Below are 21,951 nucleotides of genomic sequence, written 5' to 3'. Positions count from 1 at the left end.
CAGCACATGGTGTGTTGTTACACTACACGAGTGTCCATCAGAAGAACAGAGGTCCTACTAAAAGCATGATGTTTTCCTCTTGCAAAAGTCTTTCAAATATCCTGACTTTTACCAGGACCATACCCATCAGCAACATGCATAAAAAAAATTATAGGTCCCGTTTAAAGCTCCTATTAATGACTGACCACCAGGGCTGATAGGGAGCCTTAATCTTCAAGAGAAACGGGTCATGATGTCCCACAAACAGATTGTGCGAGAACAGCCTTGGATCCCAGGGGTGGCCTTGTTTCCCTGTTGGACTGTTAATCATTAGCGAGGGTGATGAGAAAGTGCGCACGTGTTAATGGGCCAGAGGTGACTGCAAGACAATCACAAATAAGCAGCAGGTCAGCAGGTTCCCTGTAGAGAGAGCAGAACACTACCCCCCCCATCCACCTGTGGCTCCTCATCTGAAACAGGATAAAGGCACCGCCCCCCCCCCCCAACACACACACACACCATCACACTAACCCCCCCATCACACTCAACCCCTCACACCCATCAACAGGGTTTCGGACTGGCTGGCGTCTCAGACAAGGATGGTCAGGAATTGGCTTCATGGGTAAAACCAAACTAATCCCTTGACCGACTCATTTCATACACAGATGAAGGGACACGGACAAGTAAAAAATGACCACAGGCAACATACTATTCATTAGGAGGTCATATTTAATGTGCTCCATCACAGCAGAGCATAGTCCTTGGTAAGAGAATACAAAGTTAACTAGCGAGCTCTATATCTCACACAACTGGCACAGAGGAAAAACAAAAGAGAGAGAGAGAGATAGAGAGACGGGGAGACGAGACGGAATAAGACAGAGAACAGAGAGGACATCGCTCAGGCCAACCCTGACCTGAGCAGTCAAACCAAGAAACAGCACAGACTCTGGGTCACGAGATCAGTTAAGGGCTCCAGGATGTCACAGCTGGGAGAGAGCCACACCCAGCCTGCCGTCTGAAAGATCGCAGCTACGGCTGGGTGCCCCGAACCCTGGTTCTGCCAGGCACTCGTTTCAATAACGAGCTCAGTTAATGATCTGGTTTGGAGACCAGAGAGCTGCAGGGGCTCCCCAGGCCTAAGGTTTGACACAGACCAGAGTAATCGAGCCAAGAGCTTGACGGTGCTCGCATGTACAAGGAAACAGCAGTCTCCCGCCCCCACCTCTGTCCAGGATCCTGCCCCCGTCCCAACATCCCCCAACACAGACTTCACTGGCCCTTCTCCACCACCCCCCTCTTCCGGATCACATGCTCCAGGTGAGCCTTTTCCGAGGTGTCCAGGGTGATCTGGTATTTCGCCAGGATCTTCAGGATGGGCCTTAGCTTCAACCACCACTGCTCCTTAGGGATACGATGCCTGGGAAAGGAGGGAGAGAGGAGGAGGTCAGAACGGTTGGACCCCCAAGACTGAATTTAAGGAAAGGGTGATGGAATGAGGGCAGGAGGGTGGTGCGGGTTAGCACTCCTGCCTCCCATCACTGGTGCCCTGGGTTCAATGGCGGCCCTGGGGTGCTGTCTGTGTGGAGTTTGCATGTTCTCCTCGGTTTGTGGAAGGTTAATTGGCCCCTGGGAAAATTGGCCCTGGTGTGAGTGTGTGTCTATACGTCCTGTGATAGACTGGTGTCCCATCCAGGGTGAACCCCACCTTGAAGCTGTTGCTCCCCCGAGACCCTAAGTCGGAAGCAGTGAGGAAATGAATGAATGGATGGATGGAGCTGGAAAGAGTCCGGTCGCGCAGACAAACTCACTCGAAGTCGGTTTGCTCCTTCAGCTCAGCCAGCGGCTGGAACAGGAGGGCTCTCTTCCGCATGCCCAGCACGCACGCCGAGTCGGGGGTGTTGGCAAACACGCGTCCTGAGAGAGGGAGAGACGGAGCTATTGAACACACACACACACACACACACACACCCCTCCCCGCCCCCTGAGCGAGAGCCCAGCTGCCCCTCACCATGCCTGTAGCACTCCTTCAGCTTGTCCGTCAGCCACAGCACCGACCTGGCCCCTAGCTTGGTGCCGAAGTTCCTGTCGAAAGGAGTGGGGGTCCCGCCCTGGCAAGGGGAGAAAGAGAACAGCGTGATCACGTGGCTCCCTCCCAGCAGCACCCCCCCCCGGCCCCCCCCTAGCTCGGTGCCACCCGGTGGGCTGGCGCAGACCTGCTGCATGTGTCCCAGGACGTTCTTGCGGCAGTCGAAGGTGCCCTTGCCCTCCTCGGAGTACAGGTTGAAGATGAAGTCGGTGGTGTAGTTCGAGTTGCACTTCTCGTTTCTGCAGACAGGGGGAGCAACAGGGCGTCAGCCCAGCACGGCCTTGGCAGGTCAGTAGTTAGTCTTAGAGCTGAACCAGCACGTCCCCGTTTCACCCAGGGGTTTGGTTATGGCAAAGCACAATAAGTGCACACAAACGGATGTCTGTACCTGAGGATCAGGCCTCTCTTGACTGTGGTCTTCATCTTCTGCACCAGGTGCTCCACATTCGTCTGCCAAACAAGACAGCGGCAAGTCACACACAGATCAGGCAGAGTGCGGGGGGCATGCCACCAGCTCAGGGGCTGCAGGTTCAAATCTCAGCCCTCGATTTCTTCACGGAAGCCTTTGGCACTCTGATCCTTGCCAACACCATGGATTCAGTTATTCTGATCTCTTTTAAGGAGCTAATTAACTCAATTGTCCAATTAACAGCGGCAGAAACTCACCCAGATCAAACCACAAGGAAACGTGTACAGGATTTGAAGCTTTTCTCACAGAAGCCCTCCACCCCCAGAAAGCACTAGATAATTAAGATCCTCAACTAAGATGCCACCAAATTAACAATTAACTGCAGAGGCTGCTCGACTTTGGGAATTCCCCACCCAGAATTCCAAGATCGGATTTCCCCAAAGATGTGGCCTTCAGATCATTTCTAGACGGACAGCCGCCTCCTGAAAGCAAAGGAACAGGCGCAGGGAAGGTGAGCGGACCTCCAGGTCGTGGATGGTGAAGGGATCCTCGAAGATGTAGGCCGCGTCCGCGCCCGCCGCCAGCCCCGCCATCGTTGCTAGGTAACCGCAGTACCCGCCCATGGTTTCGACCAGGAAGACACGGCGCTTGGTGCCGGCGGCCGACTGCTTGATTCGGTCGCAGGTCTGGGGGGCGGGGATGAAGAGAGAAAGAGGGGACACGGTCACAACAGTCACCAACTGTGGGTCACATGCTTGTGTGCCAAGGGGGCGCCATGCCAGTGTTTGAGGGGTGACAAATAAGGCCATGTGGGGAGCCCACTTTCTGGAGTGGGGGTAGTGTCCAGTCCTGGTCCCTGGGGGGGGTCAGTGCGTCTGCAGCACTCACATTAGTGATGGTGTTGAGCGCGGTGTCCGCTCCGATGCTGAAGTCCGACCCGGGGACGTTGTTGGACACTGTGGCGGGAATGATCACGAGGGGGATGCACAGCTCCTCGTATTTCTCCCGGCCGCTCACCAGCTCCAGACCTCCAGAGAAAGCCTGGAAGGACAGGGGAAAGAGGGACAGGGAGGAATGGAAAGCCCAGTCAAGAACCTCTGGTGCCAGTACAGATCGCTTCAAACATGCAAGAGAGACCGTCTGAGGGGCCGACGTTTATCCTTCCAAGACATAAGAAGGGGGATAGAACAGGAGACTGGGAGGAGGAGGAGGAGGAGGAGGAGATGATGCGCTTACAGTATATACAGTAAACACAATTGATCACTGAAAGTAGGAAGGGAAAATAATGAATGGAACTGAGGAATAAGGAGATTGGGATAGTGGGCACGAGCTCCATCCCAAATGTCTAAAAATGAATGACGCAGATCTCGGTCACTTCTGGAACTGGGGACCTGTGCCGCGCAGGGCCAACTGCAGCAACGCGGTGCCGCGCAGCCCCGCCCCCTCACCTCAAAGCCCCCGATGATGACCAGCGCGTGGATGTTGAACTTGGCGATGTTCAGGCTGATCTCCTCCAGCGTCTTGCCTGGGAGGACTCTGGACAGAGTGAGACAGACCGCGACAAACAGGCTTGTTTCAAACAAACAAAAATCAACCCATCAAACCCTCCGGATGTGGAGCAGAAGGCAGAGGGCCAACACCTCACCTCTTGGTGCCCAAATTGGAGCCCCCTTTCCCCGTCCAGCCGCCCACGCCACCCCAGCCGATGGGCTCAATCTGCGAGCAGACGGAGAAGAGATTACTCGGCGCCTCTCGGGGGCGACGCTCGCCCCGCTCTGATCGGGCCCGGCAGAGCGCAGGCCGGAGCCGTACCTGTCCAGTGGCCAGCCCCTCGAAGCCGTCGTGCACCGCAAACATGTGGTGCCCCTGGATGATGCCGATCCTGACGGCCGAGCGCACTGCCGCGTTCATGCCAGCGGAGGGCGCCCCTACGTTCATGATGGCGATGTTGAAGTTGCTCTGTTTGGGAGAGAGGGCACACGGAGAGAGACAGAGTCGGCACAGGGGGCTTCTGCATGCCTGGGGCACAAATCTGTCCTGAGGCGGGACGTCCTAAATGAGATCCCATCGTTTGGTCAATCAGTTCCAGAGATCTCGTCCATAAGGCAAAGGTCTCTAAGCTGACCGGAGATTTTAAAATTGATCTGAAATGGAATTCAAACAAGGTGGCATGGTGGCACAGTAGTTAGCACTGCTGCCTCACAGCCGTGGGGTCCTGGGTTCAATTATGGACCTGAGGTGCTGTCTGTGTGGAGTCTGCATGTTCTCCCTGTGTTCGCATGGGTTTTCTCCAGGTGCTTCGGTCCAAAGACATGCAGGCAGGTCAACTGGCTTCCGGGAGTATCGACCCTGGAGTGAGAGTGTGTCCGTGTGTGAGCCCTGTGACGGACTGGCGTCCAGTCCAGGGTGTACCCTGCCTTGTGCCCACTGCTTAACAGGCTCCAGCTCCACACGAACCTGAACTGGTTAAGCTGTTAGAAAATTGATGTATGCATGGAATTCACGTGACCTCTAACCTTCAGGCCTCCACCCCATTTAGTAAATAAAATGCTTATAAAGAATAACTATTGGAAAACCTACAAGCTTGTGGAAATGTCAGGTTTTGACATTTTGCATTTACCAATAATACTTATAGTTACTACTTATTTTTGTCAACGGGCTTAACGTTCCACAACGTAACATTCTACATTGATCAGCTGTTCAGTCAGTCTGATCGATGATCTGTTCGATAGGGAACAAGGATTACACCGTACATTTCTGCCAAGGTGTAAGGTATGCTAAATCAGCTCTCTCAGTCTCAAGGCAGCTTACACATCCCCTTTGTCTCAGTGAACAGAGTATTATGGTCATCTTATCCAAACACACATTCCCCTCTGGTATCCCAGCCTCACACCCTCATCCCACATGCCATCCAACATTGCCCCTAAATCAGGATTAAACTGCAGAAACAGCAGATGCTTCCTTGAGTTAAATGGAAAAGTTATTATAATGAAGCCAACAAGAACGCAAAAGGCAAATGTATTTTTTTGTTGAAAAAAAATGTGGTTTAATTGTTGCTCCATCCATCCATTAATAATAATAATAATTGCTTACACTTATATAGCGCTTTTCTGGACACTCCACTCAAAGTGCTTTACAGGTAATGGGGACTCCCCTCCACCACCACCAATGTGCAGCATCCACCTGGATGATGCAACGGCAGCCATAGTGCGCCAGAATGCTCACCACACACCAGCTATCGGTGGGGAGGAGAGCAGAGTAATTTAGCCAATTTATAGATGGGGATTATTAAGAGGCCATGATTGGTAAGGGCCAATGGGAAATTTGGCCAGGACACTGGGGTTACACCCCTACTCTTTTTCAAGAAACGCCCTGGGATTTTTAATGACCACAGAGAGTCAAGACCTCGGTTTTACGTCTCATCCGTAGGACGGCGCCTGTTTACATTATAGTGTCCCCGTCACTATACTGGGGCATTAGGACCCACATAGACCGCAGGGTGAGCGCACCACTAACACCTCTTCCATTAACATCCCGTTACTCCTGGTGAGTATCCCAGTGATAAAGAGGCACTAGGCAAAAGCCAGGACCGCACTATGGATGGGATGTCAGTCCACCTCTGGGCACAAGCACAGACACAAGGACAAATCAGAGTCTTTAAGCAACCAAGGCTGCTCCGTCTCAGTTTCTGGAGGTAAGAGAAAACCCATTCAGTCCCAGAAAGAACATGCAAACTCCAGAAAGAAGGTCCCCCAGGCCAAAGAGTTGTGAGACAGCAATGCCAGCCAACCTGCCCTTACACTATCCACACAAGTGATTAACACATGCTACAATAAGAGAACCTGTTAGATAAAGTAGCCAGTGACAGGTGTCCAGCAAGTGGAAACATACAGGCTAAGTAGGAGCTGCTCTCATAGCCGAGCCAGTCTCGCTAGCATATTGGTGCTCGTTTCTTATGGATACATTGATGCCACACACCCAGTCAGTTTCAGGGCTGAAAAATGCAAACAGATTCTGGGCAGGAATGATCCCACAACTACAGAGCCTGGGAGCTGCAGTTCCTACCTTCCCCTCTGGGGGGCGGATGTGAGCCAGCAGTTTGTAGGTGTTCCAGTTGTTTTCAAAGCTTCTGCAGAGAGAAGAGAAAAGATAACAGCTTGACGACACATCCCAGATTAAATGCATTGCTCAACATCGTGGACGAAGCAGAACGCTACAAGGCACAATAAATCAGGTTATCAATTCAGCGACAGGGCAGAGCCGAGAGCGACACTCAAAGATGCTGGGATTGGGAAGCCCCGCGCCACTCACCGTCCTCTGAGTTTGATGGCATCTTCGAAACGCCCCTCCGCCATTGCACGCGTCACATCCTTTGTCTGGGAGAGAGGCAGGGCAAGATGTCAAAGGTCAGAGGTCACCACTGGTGGACTCGGACCTGGACAGCAGCCCTGAGGCCCGAGCCATGGACAGCTGGGTTCTGGATTTTTAAATAAATTCCTACTTCCCCTTCTCCTTCTGACGAGATGCTCCTTCTTCCCAAGGTCGGGGAATCACTTTATACACTACGGTTGTGAACCCAACTAAACAATACTGTTATCTGTAAGCCATTTCTTTTCTAAGCTGGGGTAAAAATCCATTATTTTTCCAATCGCGACCAGCTTGAGAAGACAGATGTTCACCCAGCTTGCCACAAGTTCTGACACTGTGGGAGTCAGAGAATCCAGAGGAAATCCCTGGTCCTGTCCAGGTACAGACAGAAGCTGGGATCTGACCTGCCACGCCTGGCCTATAATAGTTCAATCCACGTGACACCAAAGTGTCCTGGGCTCCTGAAAGTCATTAGGGCTGCAGCTCAAGAAACAGCACCTTGCAGGGTGAGGGGGCGGGGCCTGAGAAGCCAAGGAAGGGGCGGGGCCAGGATATAGTGAGGGGGCGGGGCTTACCACTTGCACACACTCCATCAGTGGCAGACGGACGGCCTGGTTGCCAGAAAGACTGACCACGCAGGCAGGGGTGTCTGGAGTGGCCTCCAGCAGAGCCATGACCGACTCCACTCCCATCCTGCTGCCCTGAGAGAGACAAAGAAAGAAAGAAAGAAAGAAAGAGAGAGAGAAGTTACAGCCAATCACCCATAAGCCTTATGAGAGGCGGCGGGCGGGTGAAGAGGAGGAGGAGGAGGAGCCATCAGTACCAGAATGCGGTCGAAGGCAGAAGGGGTGCCCCCTCGCTGGACGTGGCCCAGGATTGTGACCCGAGTGTCATAGCCGAGCCGTTTCACCACCAGCTGGAAAGAGAGAGGGGGGTGGGGGGAGTTAAGAAACGCAACCTCGCAGCGTGACAGGTCGGAGAGACTGGAGGCCACACTCACATTCTTGACACACTCGGAGGTGATGGGCTTGCCGTTCTTGTCAATGGCGCCTTCAGCCACGATGATCACGTTCAGCCGTGAGCCCCTGCCTCGCGTCTGGGAGAGAGACGACAGTCAGGGATGAAAGTGTGCAGTGATGATGGGCTCAGACAAGATGGCAGATCTGGTCTGAACTACATTACCCAGAAAGCTATAGAATGGGGCAGGAAATTACCCTCCACCCTTAGTTACCTGACCAATTGGAAGAAGACAAATTGTTTGGATGACAGTAAAATAACAGGAAGTGGAGACTTCCAGCGGCTGTTGACCTCTGCTGTGCTCGAAGAGAGCAGAGGCTCAGTTATGTGTTGAACCACAGGGAGAAGGCAGCTTGGGAGGTGACTGACGAGAACATGGACTGGGTACAATTAACTTTTTGGAACCGATTCAGAGAACACCTCACTTTGGATGCTGGCCAGCAACTTAGCTGGATTTAAAGAGAAGACATGGAGTGTGGAGTATTGCAACTAAAACGTGTCGTTAGAGTTCAAAGAAGAGCTTCGGTTTTGTTTTACTACACTGAATAAATAAAGAGCAGTTTTAAATGTGGCTGTGTCCGTTTCCTGAGACCCACTTATTAAAACATACCTGCAACCACACTGCAACCCTGGCTCTGTCACAGCCTCGTTTCTAAACCAGCCATCTAACCCCATGCCTGTGCATCCCTGAGAACCCCTTGCTTTCATGACTCAAAGTCCAAGAGGTTTTTCTAGCATCACTGCTGAACTACAGTGTTGACAAATCAAAAAAAATTAAGACATAACAAGAACATAATATTATTTGAGAGCCTCACTCTGTTGCTCAGTCTGTGACAGGAGAGACACGCTGGGCTGCCCCTCTATTGACTGGTAGCCGTGGGAATACTGGGATCAGATTCATTGCATTTGTAAAGAAGAATGTTTGTCTTCCCTATAGCTAGTGGTCAAAGCTCATATCATTTGCTGTTCGCATTTGGAAAATTCACATCACAAAAGGACTAAAGACAGTAAGTTGCAATTTAAGTGCTTGTTTAGCTGAAACAGAAAAGCAAATGAGGATTTTAGATGATTTACTCTGGTTAATCACACTCAACACACAGGATAAAAAAAGGCAGGGAAGAGGAAAAAAAAAAGGAGAGAGAGAGAAGGTAGAGAGACAAGAATCAGCATCACCTTTCCTTCTCTAAGCTTGTGCCAGGTGAAAAGACCTTGTTTTGATCAATCTAGGAGACCAGGTTGTGGCTGAGGAGTCAATGCTCTCCACTATGCCTCTGTGCCATACTCCTGTCCTTTTCATTTCAAGAAAATCTGGACTGTTATTGTGAAATCCTCAGGCCAAAAATGTTATTAGGATGCAGTGCATTGCAGAATAGGGAAGCTTTGGGCATCAGTGTTGTAGGAAGGGGGTTTAGTGCTGGGTCATATTCTTTTATTTAGGATGCAGGGTATTCCTCCTGCTGGCCTGTTTAGGTGTTGTGTAGGATATCAGGTTACAGGGTTAGCAGTCTGGGTTTCTGGGGCTGTAGAATTTAGTATATCTCTGAGATACTGCTTTTATATGTAGGGTAGGTGTTATACGTTGTGCGTTACAAAAGTAAACAGTCTATGTTACTGTTTTTTTTTTAAATATACCTATGGCTCAGGTACATTTTTCAGGTCTTTATTTTTAATAGTTTTATGTCCAGCTTTCCCCAATTTTATAACTGCATATTTCTTTAATTGGGAACTTGGCAATATGGTGATATGTATTCTCTACATGAGCAGCTCAAGAATATAGTGCAAGCAGCAAATGAGCAGTTTTGCACACTCAGTAGAAAGCAGGTGCAGTGTGAGAGCAGCAGGCAGCGAAGGTGCAAACAGTAGAAAGGGGGTGCAGTGTGAGAGCAGCAAAGGTGCGAACCTTTGCACACTCAGCAGAAAGGGGGTGCAGTGTGAGAGCAGCTAAGGTGCAAACTTTTGCACACTCAGTAGAGTGTGGGAGAAGTCTCGACGCACCTCGCTCAGCCTCCTGCACAGGTGATCCTCCCAGTTATCCTCAGGGGGCATCTCGGGGATGAAGACCCAGTCAGCCCCACAGGCCAGAGCTGTCACCAGGGCCAGGTACCTGACGCACAGACGGAGACTTCCCTAGAGCAGGCTCACTCCAAGTCAGGGTTTCCCCAACTGGAAAAGTCTCCACGACTACACTAAGGCAAGCAGTCTCTTCTACTGGAACAGTCACCAACCATCCAGGAATAACAGCACCAGGGGTAACTTATCCACCTGGAAGATGCTGGTGTTCACTTCTCCTTGGGTCGTAATTACATAAGACCCGTCTGGATCATAAGTCCGCCACCCAGCCATGTTCTGAAGCCAATTAACCTGCCAGCAAGTCTTTGGACTGTGAAGCACCCAGAGGAAACCCATGTGAAAACATGGATCATAACTCAGTTCAGCCCATTCACTCTTTAGCTCCCAATCTGTTGCCAGGTGTAAACCCTGCAGGTCTCCAAGGGGCTCCAAGGACTACAGGTTCTTAATCTTCACCTGCACATTCAAAACCACATTCAGGCACACAATGAGAGTATCGTATAACAAACGTTTAAAAGCGATCCGTCATCACGATGACTCACCCGCAATGTCTCCCCATCACTTCCAACACGAAGGTCCTCTGGTGGCTGAGAGCAAAGACAGAAAGACCTGATCAATCAACTGAGCCGTCAGGCAGCCAATGAACCGACAACTAACGGACAGCTTGGAAAGCCCTGCGGTTCATCCTTTTGACCCATGCAACTTCCCACGGCTTGACCGAGCTCGTGTATCGGAGCCGACCGCCAGCCCCACCTCTGCGCCGTTGTGGTGATGGCGTCCACCACCTCCATGATCCGGTGCAGCGCGGAGTCGGTGCCGATGGTCATGTCGGTGCCACAGAAGTCGTTGTCGATGGAGCCCACCATGCCCACAATGTTGAGGTGGGAAGAGCGCCTTGCCTCTTCCGCAGTGATCTTGCCTGGGAGAGAGGGACAGTAACAGGGAATGAGGTGGGATTGTGGGACGGGAGGATGCTGTACCAGGCCGCCGAAGGGGAATTTTGACGGACTAGGGACTCCACGCTGGAGTGCGAGAGGATACTACAAGGGGAGAATGAGTGGGAGTCCATCATAAACATTTTAAAAAGGTTTTAATGACAAGCAGCGGGGCGTCCCGAGCTTGTAAAGCTGCTTATTCGAGCACAGGCAGAGCTCTGTGGTCGCAGGTTCGAACCTGGGCTCTGTCACAAACCCACTGTGTCAGGTTTCCCCAAGCAGTGGTGCACAGAGGAGAGGATGTGATTAGTCGGCCAGGACTATCTCGGCTCTCAGCGACCCCTGTACTCCTGGGAACTGGCAGGCATGCAGTAGTGTCAGTGAGGGACGCGCCTCTCCTCCAATCAGTGAGCTGATCCTCCAGCAGGGGGACGTGCTGCCTGTGACATGTGACTCAGAGGTGGGCGGAGTCAGAATGTCTGCACTTCCTCTTCCTCCCCTGTGTGAGGCCACAGGGGCTGTAGTTGTGAGCCACGACATGAAAAAACGCATAATCCACGATTCCAAACCGAGTGCAGAACAAAAGTAACCGGGGAGAGGAGAGCAAGACAAGAGCCCCAGGAGAGGGCTGGTGCTGGACCGGGATCAGGAATGTCACGCACTATTCGGGTGTGACTGGACTGTGTCATGCTGGGCTGCGTGGTGTCCCAGGCCAGCACGTGCCACCCCAGGCCGCGGGCACTCACCTGTCTTCACCAGGTCGGCCAGCAGCTCGCTCCACTCCGAGCGGAACTGGTTGGCTCCGGTGAGGCTGCCGTCGCCCCCGATGACGCACAGGTTGGTGATCCCCAGCTTCACCAGGTTACAGGCGGCCTTGGTGCGGCCCTCTCGGGCGCGGAAGTCCTGGCACCGGGCGCTGCCGATGACCGTGCCGCCCTGCCGCGCAGCGGGGGAGAGGGAGAGAGGGCATGAACCGACTAGATCTGGAGAAAAACAAGCGCGTGAGGGAGCGATTGCGTTCCGGGGCTCAACCGCTGGAGACCTCTGCTCCGATCGCAGTACGGAAGGCCAGCGCAGGGGGGTTCCCCAATTCTAGCCCATGAAGTGATTCCCTCCACATTCTGGGCTGTGGGCACTAGCCGACTGTGACTGGGATCGAACTGGCCAGTGTATCCATTGTTCCAGGCTCAACAGCACCCCCTGGTGCAGACCCCCCCCCCCAGTCTTTCCCCCACTGCCTCAGCCCTGCTGCCAACACAGTGGGAACCAGTGCAGATGAAAGCCAATGAGCGTGACCACGCCAACTGGGCGCACCAGTACAAGGAATACTGGTTATTCCATCCATTTTGTAACTGCTTTATCCAACATGGCAGGGGAACTGGAGCCTATCCCAGCAAGCAACAGGTGCAAGACCAAATACTCCCAGGATGCATCAGAGGGCATCAGTGCATACAAACTCCACACAGATAGCACTCCAGGAACCCGAGAGCTGTGAGGCAGCAACATTAAGGACTGCGGCACTGTGCCGCCAAGGAGTGAGTATTAATACTTCTCTTGTGGTCACCATCACACCCTGGCATTCTCACATGACTCCTGGCTCCCTCCCCCCCGCCAACACGGAGGAGGTTGGGTTACAGAAACCCAGAGCCCAGGGTCAGTGTGCAAAGGTCAGAGGGTGATGGCCGGCGAAAGAGATACCGTGCACCCTGGGGTAACCGTGTGCGGTTTTGTATTTGAACTGGGTGACCCAGAAAGGTTTGCAATGCTGGAAACAAGCTCTGGCCCTCAAGGACCACAGGACCTCTATCAGGTAAATACAGGGACAATTCAGTCCAGTTCACTCCCCCCACTGGGTCACGCTAGCCCAAGAGCAGCCAAGGGACCAGGTTCCCCAGTACTTCAGTGATGGGGTGCACAAGATGTGTGCATCCAAAGGGCACCACCATCAGCACAAGAACAAAGTGGTCCCACTAAGATAACTCCTGAAAGACAAAGTGGGAACATCCCAACAACAGACAGAAGTTCATATTTGCACTAAGACTGCTTGTTTGGGGTCTAATTTTCACACCGTGTGGAGCTTCATTCTGGAGGAGAAGAGAATGGTGAATCGGTACCACTCTCTCCACGTCACAGTCTTACTCAAGGACAGGGGCACAAGTGTGTGCAGAGTTTTACTCCTCCCGGGATTCTGCAGTGTTTTCTCAGCCCAGCCCCACACACAGACAGACCTGGTGTGCAAAGGTGAACTTGTGAATCAGTTAGAAAGGAGCTGTAGCAGTCTCAGCCCTTGTGCTAAATCAGCAGGTTACTGACTGTAGAAGACAACACTGACAGCTTCTCCTAGCTCTGCAGACACACTGACCCCCCCAGGAGCAGGACTGGACACCCTGCAGACACACTGACCCCCCCAGGACCAGGACTGGCCACCCTGCAGACACACTGACCCCCCCCCAGGACCAGGACCGGAGACCCCACTCTTAGTCCGTCTCTCCCCTTAGTGAAGACCTGTGAATCAGTTAATATTCTTTGTTGTCGTTGTTGTTGTTTTTTCTTTATCGTCACAGAAAAAGCCCTCTTTTAATTCAAATGTGAAGTTCGGTCCATTAGGTGTTCTGTGCACGTTACTTGGAATCGGCACAGGCACAAATAAGGCGTTTGTGTTTTCCCACTGCAAGGGGCTGCTCTCATCTATGTGTTTTCCTTCAGCTGCAACAGTTAAGGAACCGGCAGGAGCGGTCGTGCGTGTGGGGAGCCTGTGTCCAGCAGGGGTCACCCCTGAGCCTCACCAGCTGCAGCATCATGGACACGCTCTCCCAAGTGGCTGGGCGAATGTTGTGCCCTCCATCCACCAGGCCCTGGTAACCCTGCGGACGAGACAAGGAACAGAGACGCAGTAAACACAGAGACAGCTCCCATAAAGACGCTATAAATAGACGTGTTGATATGTGGCATGTGACCTCTTAAGTGCACAAATGGAAACGGTGTGGGAGTACATTTAAAACCAAGGACACGTGGCACTTTACATCAAGGGTGGCGGTAGAGTGGAACAAGCTACCCAGCCATGTAGATGAAGCCGAAAGCCTGGTTTACGTCAAGTAGATCCTCAGCCCAATGAGCTACTAACAACCCAACAGGCCAGAGGGGCTCCTCTCTCTGTCGACCTCGCCTGTGATCATGTCGTTTTAAGATGGGTGATGAACGAGGGCCCAGCAGGCCTGCTCCGAGCGGGACACTGACCTCGTGCACGAAGAAGACCTTGGCTCCGCAGTAGATGCCGACTCGAACCGCGGCGCGCACCGCGGCGTTCATCCCTGGAAAAAAAAGGAGGTGGGGGGTCAGACTGGAAGCCTGCCACTCGGAAGAGCTGAAATATTTTTTAAACAAAATATACGTTTTTTCCATAACAACAGCTCACAAAAGAAACATCCTCACAAATTGGTAAACTTCGCATGCAATGAAAAGCGCTCCAGTCGGCGGTGATTGTCCATTATCGATCTGTGCAAGTGGATGATGGGGCTGGAATGGCGCCATTACAGAGACCCTCCCAGCCCTCCCGCTTGCGTTTGCCCATCAGTCCCTGTACAGGGCCCACAGTCCTTCCCAGCACTCCCTCGCCGTGGGGAAACCCCATTTGGCGACATCGCGCTTCATGCTCCTTCTGAGGCCCGCCAGGCTCGGAACCGACTCGGAATACCTCGAGCGCACACCTTCTCCATCCCTTCCCAGATCACCCCCCTCTCCGACTCCAGGGCTCCATGCTCTTTTCTGACAAGAGCCGTCAGTTTAGGCCGTTCCCCTGCCCCACTGCTGTAAGTCCACCCCTCAACTGTCTTAAGGGAGGTCCCCCAAAGTGCCCCCCCACCAAACCCCCAAGTCATTCACGAGCAGCGAGAGGGCAGGGGTCCTGACTCATTTCCGAAGTTTCTGCTCTGGTGTTCCAGAGATTAGGATTGGGAATTAGGGGCCGCACTGCAGCCAGCGCAGGGCGAGGCGACTGTCGTGCTGTCCCATCATGCACCGTGCAGCTGGAGTCCGCGTGTTTGGGGCACCATGGGGAAGGTGTGCTCGCCTCTGTTGTCACACGAGCACACCACAGTCCCGTGCACTGGGCGCCACGTCTCCCTGTCCCCCGGCGCCCTCCGAGAGGGATCTCGGAAAAGGCCACGCGCCTGGGTTGTATTACAGCTGCTGCCCTCACCCGCCCCAGTCAGTGACAGTGACTCCTGTTTCAAAATCAAGAGCAGCTGAGGTCTTAGAACAACCACCCCCCCCCCTCCGCCCTCCACAGCGCTGCCTCATTCCACAGAAAGGTCACGGCACTAAACTTAGAGCAGCAGAACAGACTGGGAGGTCGGTTAAAGCAGGAAAGGGCAAAGAAAAATCCAGTTTCCTGACAAATGAAAACGACACCCTCCCCTCCGCCCTGCTCCACGCCGGAGATCTCGGCCTAAACCAGACAAAACGACGGCATGGAGGATAAAGGTCAAAGGTTGTCGTGCCACAGTGCATCCCCAGTGCTCGGACCCTGAATCCCTGATCGCAGCACCAAACACCTGTACAGCCAGCGATCTGGTTTCTGCAGCAGGCGACACTCGGAGTTCACTGCTCTGCCCTGGCAGGGAACGTCAAGACACAAACGCCGCTACATATCCTGTTATCCCAGGGACCATGATCCCACGATCCCTGGTTCGTAGCCGAGCAGGGACCCTAGCGCTGCTGCCGACAACAGCACCAGCCACGAGAAAGAGACACAGGATGCCTCTTGCGTATATAGCACCTTGCGACTCAAATCTTTACAGAGTCCTGGCTGACACAGGCAGACACCAAGACACCCGTCAAGAGCTTCTTGACCCTGACCTGCAGAACCCCCTAGTCTCCTAGATTCAGACCAATTAAGCAATTAAGAACTATTAGTTAACTGGACCCTTACATTTTCTAGACTGAATCACTAAAAATCCCACCATCCCTACAGAAAGTCAATAATGACTGAAACCTCTTTAGAGCCATAAGTAATCGTAAAGGTCTAATTTAAAAAGACAAGACTTTCAATTGATTAGCAGAGAGCTACTCTATAATATTAAAGTTGTTCAAAAAGAGTAAAAGAGCCAGCAGAGACTGGGGTCATGATGCCCCACTTCACCCCCGACTAAGACAAGAGTGCACCTCAAGCGCTCTTTTCCCACGCTCACAAGCCTACAAGACCAAGCCCACAGGGGAAGACAGACCATGAAACGTGTGGGCTCACACTGCTGCACACTCTCATGCAGAAGGGTGCTGTTAGCAACAGTCCTGGGGGAGGGGGGCAGGACTGAATCCTGGCTTTCGCTCTGTTCCTTAATGGATCCGATTAGCGATGTTTTTTTAAGCAGGTTAGTGAAAAGAGCCGAAGAGCTCGGCATCAGTCAGCCTTCTGATGAAGAGGATTAAACCCACAGAACAGTCTGCAGCTGGACTAGACAGGCAGAGGAGTGAAGGTGACAGATCACACAGAGGAGACGATGTCTGAACACACTACTGGACAGAGAGGGACAGATACGAACGCACAGGAGACGAGATCTACACAGCTAGCTGGGAAAACGCAATGCACAGATCTACAGTCGCCATCAGTCTGGCAGAAGGCAGTATTCGGGGACCCCCACGCCCCCCCACTGACCTTGTGCGTCTCCCCCCGAGGTCAGCACGGCGATGGCCTTGCCCTCCCCCATCCTGGTGGGGTCCACGGCGCTGGGGCTGGTCATGGCGGAGTCCACACCTGGGCGACGCAGGAAGGAAAGAAAAAGAGAGAGAGTGGCGGACGAGCCCCTCTCCGATCAGCTCTCTCCGGCAGAGTGGAGGACTGAGTCTCCTGGCAGACAGGGGTATCGCTTTCGAGAGCGCACACACACACACACCACCGCCCCCCCCCCCCCCGCCTCTCACACTCACTGAGCTATGAATAGCGCCCGGCCTTCCCTGGCTCCGCTTGAGCCAGACCACTGCTTCACTGCTCCTGTTTTACACCCTGACTGCTTCCCCCAGCACACAGGCTCCACACAGACAGGACACGAGCGAGGCCCCTGACCAACCCCAGGCACTCCCAGCTTCCTGCCTATCCTCGGAGTCCTCAATCCGGCTGATTTTCCCCATCGCACGGAACCCCGGTTGAAGGTTTCCAGTCAGGGCTGTTCTAATCGGAGCACTTTCCCATCTCCTCAGGGAGAAGGAGTTACAGGGACTTGGAAAAACTGCCGAATCACAATAAGGAACGTTTGAGATTTTAGATAAAAATCCACCACACAACCCACCAACTGAGAGATTAATCATTTCTTCCCACATATGTAAAAAGAAGAGATGAGTTGTTGCTTTTTACAAGCAACACGGCTACAATTGAGATATTACACATACTTTCACTACATGAGGAACCCACCACTACCAAAGCCATTAAAAACATCCTGAAATTTAACCAGAAGAGTCCAATAAGAACACATTTTCATTTACAATGCTGATGTTGAGCAACAGGTCATGACTGGAGAAATATCACTTTGCTCAATAGCGCAACAGCTGTGCCTCACCTGGGATTTGAGCCCGCAATCCCACTGCACCACAGCCCAGAACCCCATCCAGTGCTCCAGGCTGCTGCTCCCAACGCCATGGAGACCTGTGAACTGCAGGAACAGCTGGGACAGACCGTGGCCTGAGGGATTCCTCAGGGATCTGAAGTTTCCGCAGCCCAATCCCATCCCAATCCTGCAGCAGGACGGCCGTCAGCTGGGTGGTGAGGAGGGAGGTGGTGTGTGGGATTGCATTTTACGTTCCACTGGTTTCAACCACATTGAGATTTCTGGTCAGGAAATTTGGCCAGGACACCAGAGTAGGGTTACATCCCTACTCTTTTCTTGAAAAGCCCTGGGATTTTTAATGACCACAGAGAGTCAGGATCTCTGTTTTACTTCTCATCTGAACGATGGAGCCATTTGACTTGTGGGGGGGAGAGACAGAGATCCTAATAGGGAGAAATATAGTTTCCCTCTTTTGAACTGGCGTCACCAGCTGCAGGACTCCTGATTAAAGGTCATGAGTCCCATGACATTATTTCTACATGAGGTTCCCATCTGCCCAAATTTACAATCATTTCCCATCAGATGGCGTGGGCTCCCACTCAAGAGCCCAGCAGCAGGCAAAGCCTGGAGTGGATCGGACTGCTGTGCAATGGGAGGCCGGGTCAGTCCCCTGCACACCACAGGCGGAGCACAAACGAACGAGCCCGGTTCGGTTCTCCTGCGCGGTTCTGGGGAGGCGGGCGGGCGAATGACGTCACATCCCCGACGAAATAAGACGCTATATCGCGGGAAAGCACAAACGCTACTTTAAACGGCACAGAACGGCACAAACGAATGCGACGGGTTTCAGTGTTTGTCCTGTTCGCAGGCGGGGGTGGGGGGCAACTTCCCGGAGCTACCCGGACCGCCGGGGCGGCTGTGACGTCACTAGTCAGAAAGAGAAGCCGCTCACAGGTTTCGTGGCCGAACACGGAGTTGGAGTCGCTGGAGCCTTCATCAGTAGAGTCATCTTCAGAGGATGAGTACAGCCCTGCACAGACACACAGACAGAGAGCGAGACAGGGCCATAATCAGGGGGTTCACAGCGTGCGAAAGGCGTGACTCCCCGAGACAGCGCTCGCATTCTCTCAACCCACGGTTACGGCCTTCAGGTAACTTCGTAACGTTATCATTAATCTTATTGTTAAGTTTTCCATAACTTCTGTGAACTCGCCGTCAGCACAAATAAGCCCTTTATCATTAGCCTCTGTGCTGCACAGGGCACTTTCACGAAGCTGCGAGACTTCAGACCCGTAAGACCTGGAAAAAACGAGCAGCTGCGCAGATGCCTGCAGATCTGTGAGAAATCTGCGCAACAACGGGAGCGCCATCACCACAAGCGTCGTCATTTCCGCAGACATGCGCACACTGCGAGACTGTGCAAAACCAAAATCTCTCTCGCACCTGTACCGCAAATCTGCATTCGGGCGTGAGGATTCATAGCGTCAGGGGGAGTAAAGAGGCTGAAAAGCCGATTTGAGAGTGACAGGAGTACACGGTCAGCCGCTGACCTACGTGGCCGAACCGATTGCAACACAGACACCCACCTTTATGGAGGCGCTTGGACGCCCGGTAATAGCCGTGCGCGGGGTCTCTTCTGCGTGGAGACACAGCCGTGTCCTCGAGGAGGGAACTCGACAGGCTACGCGACTCGCGGTTACACATCGTTGCCTAAACCGGCCCGCGGCGCGTGCTCTTTCACGCAAAATCACCGACGACGTCAACAACACGTCGGAACAACACTGCTGTCGAAGTTCCGGGAGCACCGCAAGATCCCGGCTGCAGCCTGCGGTCCGAGCGTCAATCCGGTCCTCTTGTGCGCCCCTCGCTTTATTCAATTAAACTCCAATCGCCCCTCCTCCCTGACGCCATACTTGAGGACGGCTCGCTTGATGACGTCAGCTCTTCTCACACTGACGTCACTTCACCACTTCCTCCATGACGCGATTTGATTCTGGTTAACGACACAAACAGCCTGAACAGACATGATTTTCTGCTGCTCAGAATGCCTTTTTGCTTAAGTAAGCTCTTTATACCACGTCTCAAACGGAAGTGGAAAGTTGCGGAATATCTTGAACGAAAATAGGATGTTACGATGTTGATTTTTGATGTTGAACAGTGGATTTTATCATCCTGTTGCCTCAGCCTGAGCCCAGACTAGGGGAGATGCCTGTCAAGTACACTGGGCTGTTAATTCCCCCTTCTCCTATTCCCCCACCCCCAACTGACTCCCAATCACCCCCCTCCTCCTACTCCCTCACCCCAACTGACTCCCAATCACCACCCTCCTCCTACTCCCTCACCCCAACTCACCCCAATCACCCCCCTCCTCCTACTCCCTCACCCCAACTGACTCCCAATCACCCCCCTCCTCCTACTCCCTCACCCCAACTGACTCCCAATCACCACCCTCCTCCTACTCCCTCACCCCAACTGACTCCCAATCACCCCCCTCCTCCTACTCCCTCACCCCAACTCACCCCAATCACCACCCTCCTCCTACTCCCTCACCCCAACTCACCCCAATCACCCCCCTCCTCCTACTCCCTCACCCCAACTCACCCCAATCACCCCCCTCCTCCTACTCCCTCACCCCAACTGACTCCCAATCACCCCCCTCCTCCTACTCCCTCACCCCAACTCACCCCAATCACCACCCTCCTCCTACTCCCTCACCCCAACTGACTCCCAATCACCCCCCTCCTCCTACTCCCTCACCCCAACTCACCCCAATCACCACCCTCCTCCTACTCCCTCACCCCAACTCACCCCAATCACCCCCCTCCTCCTACTCCCTCACCCCAACTGACTCCCAATCACCCCCCTCCTCCTACTCCCCCATCCCAACTCACCCCACTCACCCCCCTCCTCCTACTCCCTCACCCCAACTGACTCCCAATCACCACCCTCCTCCTACTCCCTCACCCCAACTCACCCCAATCACCACCCTCCTCCTACTCCCTCACCCCAACTGACTCCCAATCACCACCCTCCTCCTACTCCCTCACCCCAACTCACCCCAATCACCACCCTCCTCCTACTCCCTCACCCCAACTCACCCCAATCACCCCCCTCCTCCTACTCCCCCATCCCAACTCACCCCACTCACCCCCCTCCTCCTACTCCCCCATCCCAACTCACCCCACTCACCCCCCTCCTCCTACTCCCTCACCCCAACTGACTCCCAATCACCCCCCTCCTCCTACTCCCTCACCCCAACTGACTCCCAATCACCCCCCTCCTCCTACTCCCTCACCCCAACTCACCCCACTCACCCCCCTCCTCCTACTCCCCCACCCTCAACTCACCCCCACAGCTCACCCCACCTCAACTTCACCCCTCACCCCCCCATGTCCAGGCCCTGTGCCACATGTCAGGCAGACAGGAAGTGCTGAGTCACCGCAGGTCGGAGCTACAGAATAACCACACCCCCCAGCCCCCCGTTCCCCCGGCCCACCTTCACCAGGCGGCCTCCTCCTCCGCAGCAGCAGCAGCGCCCTCCGCAGGTGCAGCAGGCCCCAGCACATGGCGGCCGCCAGGCCCGTGGAGACCAAGAGCTTGGCCACCAGGACGCACAGCTCCCACATCCCGCCGTGCCCGCAGTCGTCCGCCGGCCCGGCTTCCTGGGTATTTATAGCGCTGACGTCGCTGCCAGGGCAGGCCCAGTGAACAGTCCCGAGGAGCCCCGCCCTCCTGCTGCTTCCTGGAGGCTGACTGCTCACTCAGACGGCCCTTCGAGCCAGACCGGTCGGCAGGAGGCTCTTGACCTGGGTGACCTGAGAGAAGCCAGGGTATCGGCTTCAACCACCTGGCTGGGAACCTTGTTCCCCTCTCCCACAGCCCTTAGCGTGAAGTAGTGCTGGGAACCTTGTTCCCCTCTCCCACAGCCCTTAGCGTGAAGTAGTGCTGGGAAGCTTATTCCCCTCTCCCACAGCCCTTAGCGTGAAGTAGTGCTGGGAAGCTTATTCCCCTCTCCCACAGCCCTTAGTGTGAAGTAGTGGCCCCTCTTCTCAGTTTTAAAAGTACTTCCACACACTTTTCTGCTTCCATTCTCTATGACAGGCTACGGTTTCCCAAAGTCCTCATGTTTCTGCCCTCCATCAGCATCTGTTACTGTTTAACAATGTACTGTACACCTATGAAGTTGCTGACATGAGTATTTGGACAGCAGCTCATTCATACACTTTGTTTCATGTCCTTTAATGCATCACTTAACAGTCTAGCAGCTGTCCACACACTCATACTGTGCTCATGTAATTATTCTAGGGTGACACAGTGGTTAGTAAGCATAGCTGGGGCCCTGGGTTCAATTCCTGTGCTGCTGTCTGTGTGGAGTTTGTATGTTCTCCTCTAGTTTGTGTGGGTTTCTTCCAGGTGCTCCAGTTTTCTCCCATAGTTCAAAGACATGCTGGTGGGTTAATTGGTTAATTGGCCCTTTTGTGAGAGTGTGAGTATAAGTGTGTCTGTGTACCTGGACTGGCATCCTGTCCACGGTGTACCCTGCCTTGC

At 53.5% G+C, this 21,951-nt stretch overlaps 1 protein-coding gene across 1 annotated transcript; it reads right to left on the bottom strand.

Annotated features, from left to right (window-relative positions):
* Nucleotides 1-690: 690 nt before the first annotated feature.
* Nucleotides 691-16,712, bottom strand: LOC148678404 (ATP-dependent 6-phosphofructokinase, muscle type-like). Its single transcript, XM_088633458.1, has 22 exons — nt 16,518-16,712; nt 14,102-14,175; nt 13,651-13,728; nt 11,611-11,800; nt 10,683-10,848; nt 10,472-10,516; nt 9,855-9,963; nt 7,843-7,938; nt 7,666-7,758; nt 7,418-7,543; nt 6,786-6,850; nt 6,540-6,603; nt 4,287-4,433; nt 4,120-4,190; nt 3,923-4,010; nt 3,363-3,515; nt 2,996-3,160; nt 2,454-2,515; nt 2,193-2,304; nt 1,988-2,087; nt 1,788-1,893; nt 691-1,396 (listed from the first exon to the last, which is right to left on the bottom strand). The coding sequence occupies exons 1-22, from the start codon at nt 16,600-16,602 to the stop codon at nt 1,249-1,251; spliced, it is 2,343 nt and encodes a 780-aa protein (XP_088489584.1). The 5' UTR covers nt 16,603-16,712; the 3' UTR covers nt 691-1,248.
* Nucleotides 16,713-21,951: the final 5,239 nt, after the last annotated feature.

Source organism: Lepisosteus platostomus, chromosome 1 (assembly GCF_059453375.1).
Source record: "Lepisosteus platostomus isolate fLepPlt1 chromosome 1, fLepPlt1.hap1, whole genome shotgun sequence".
Taxonomy (NCBI): Eukaryota; Metazoa; Chordata; class Actinopteri; order Semionotiformes; family Lepisosteidae; genus Lepisosteus; species Lepisosteus platostomus.
The sequence above is the reverse complement of the archived record's forward strand: the minus strand, read 5'-3'. Positions and strand labels throughout refer to the sequence as shown.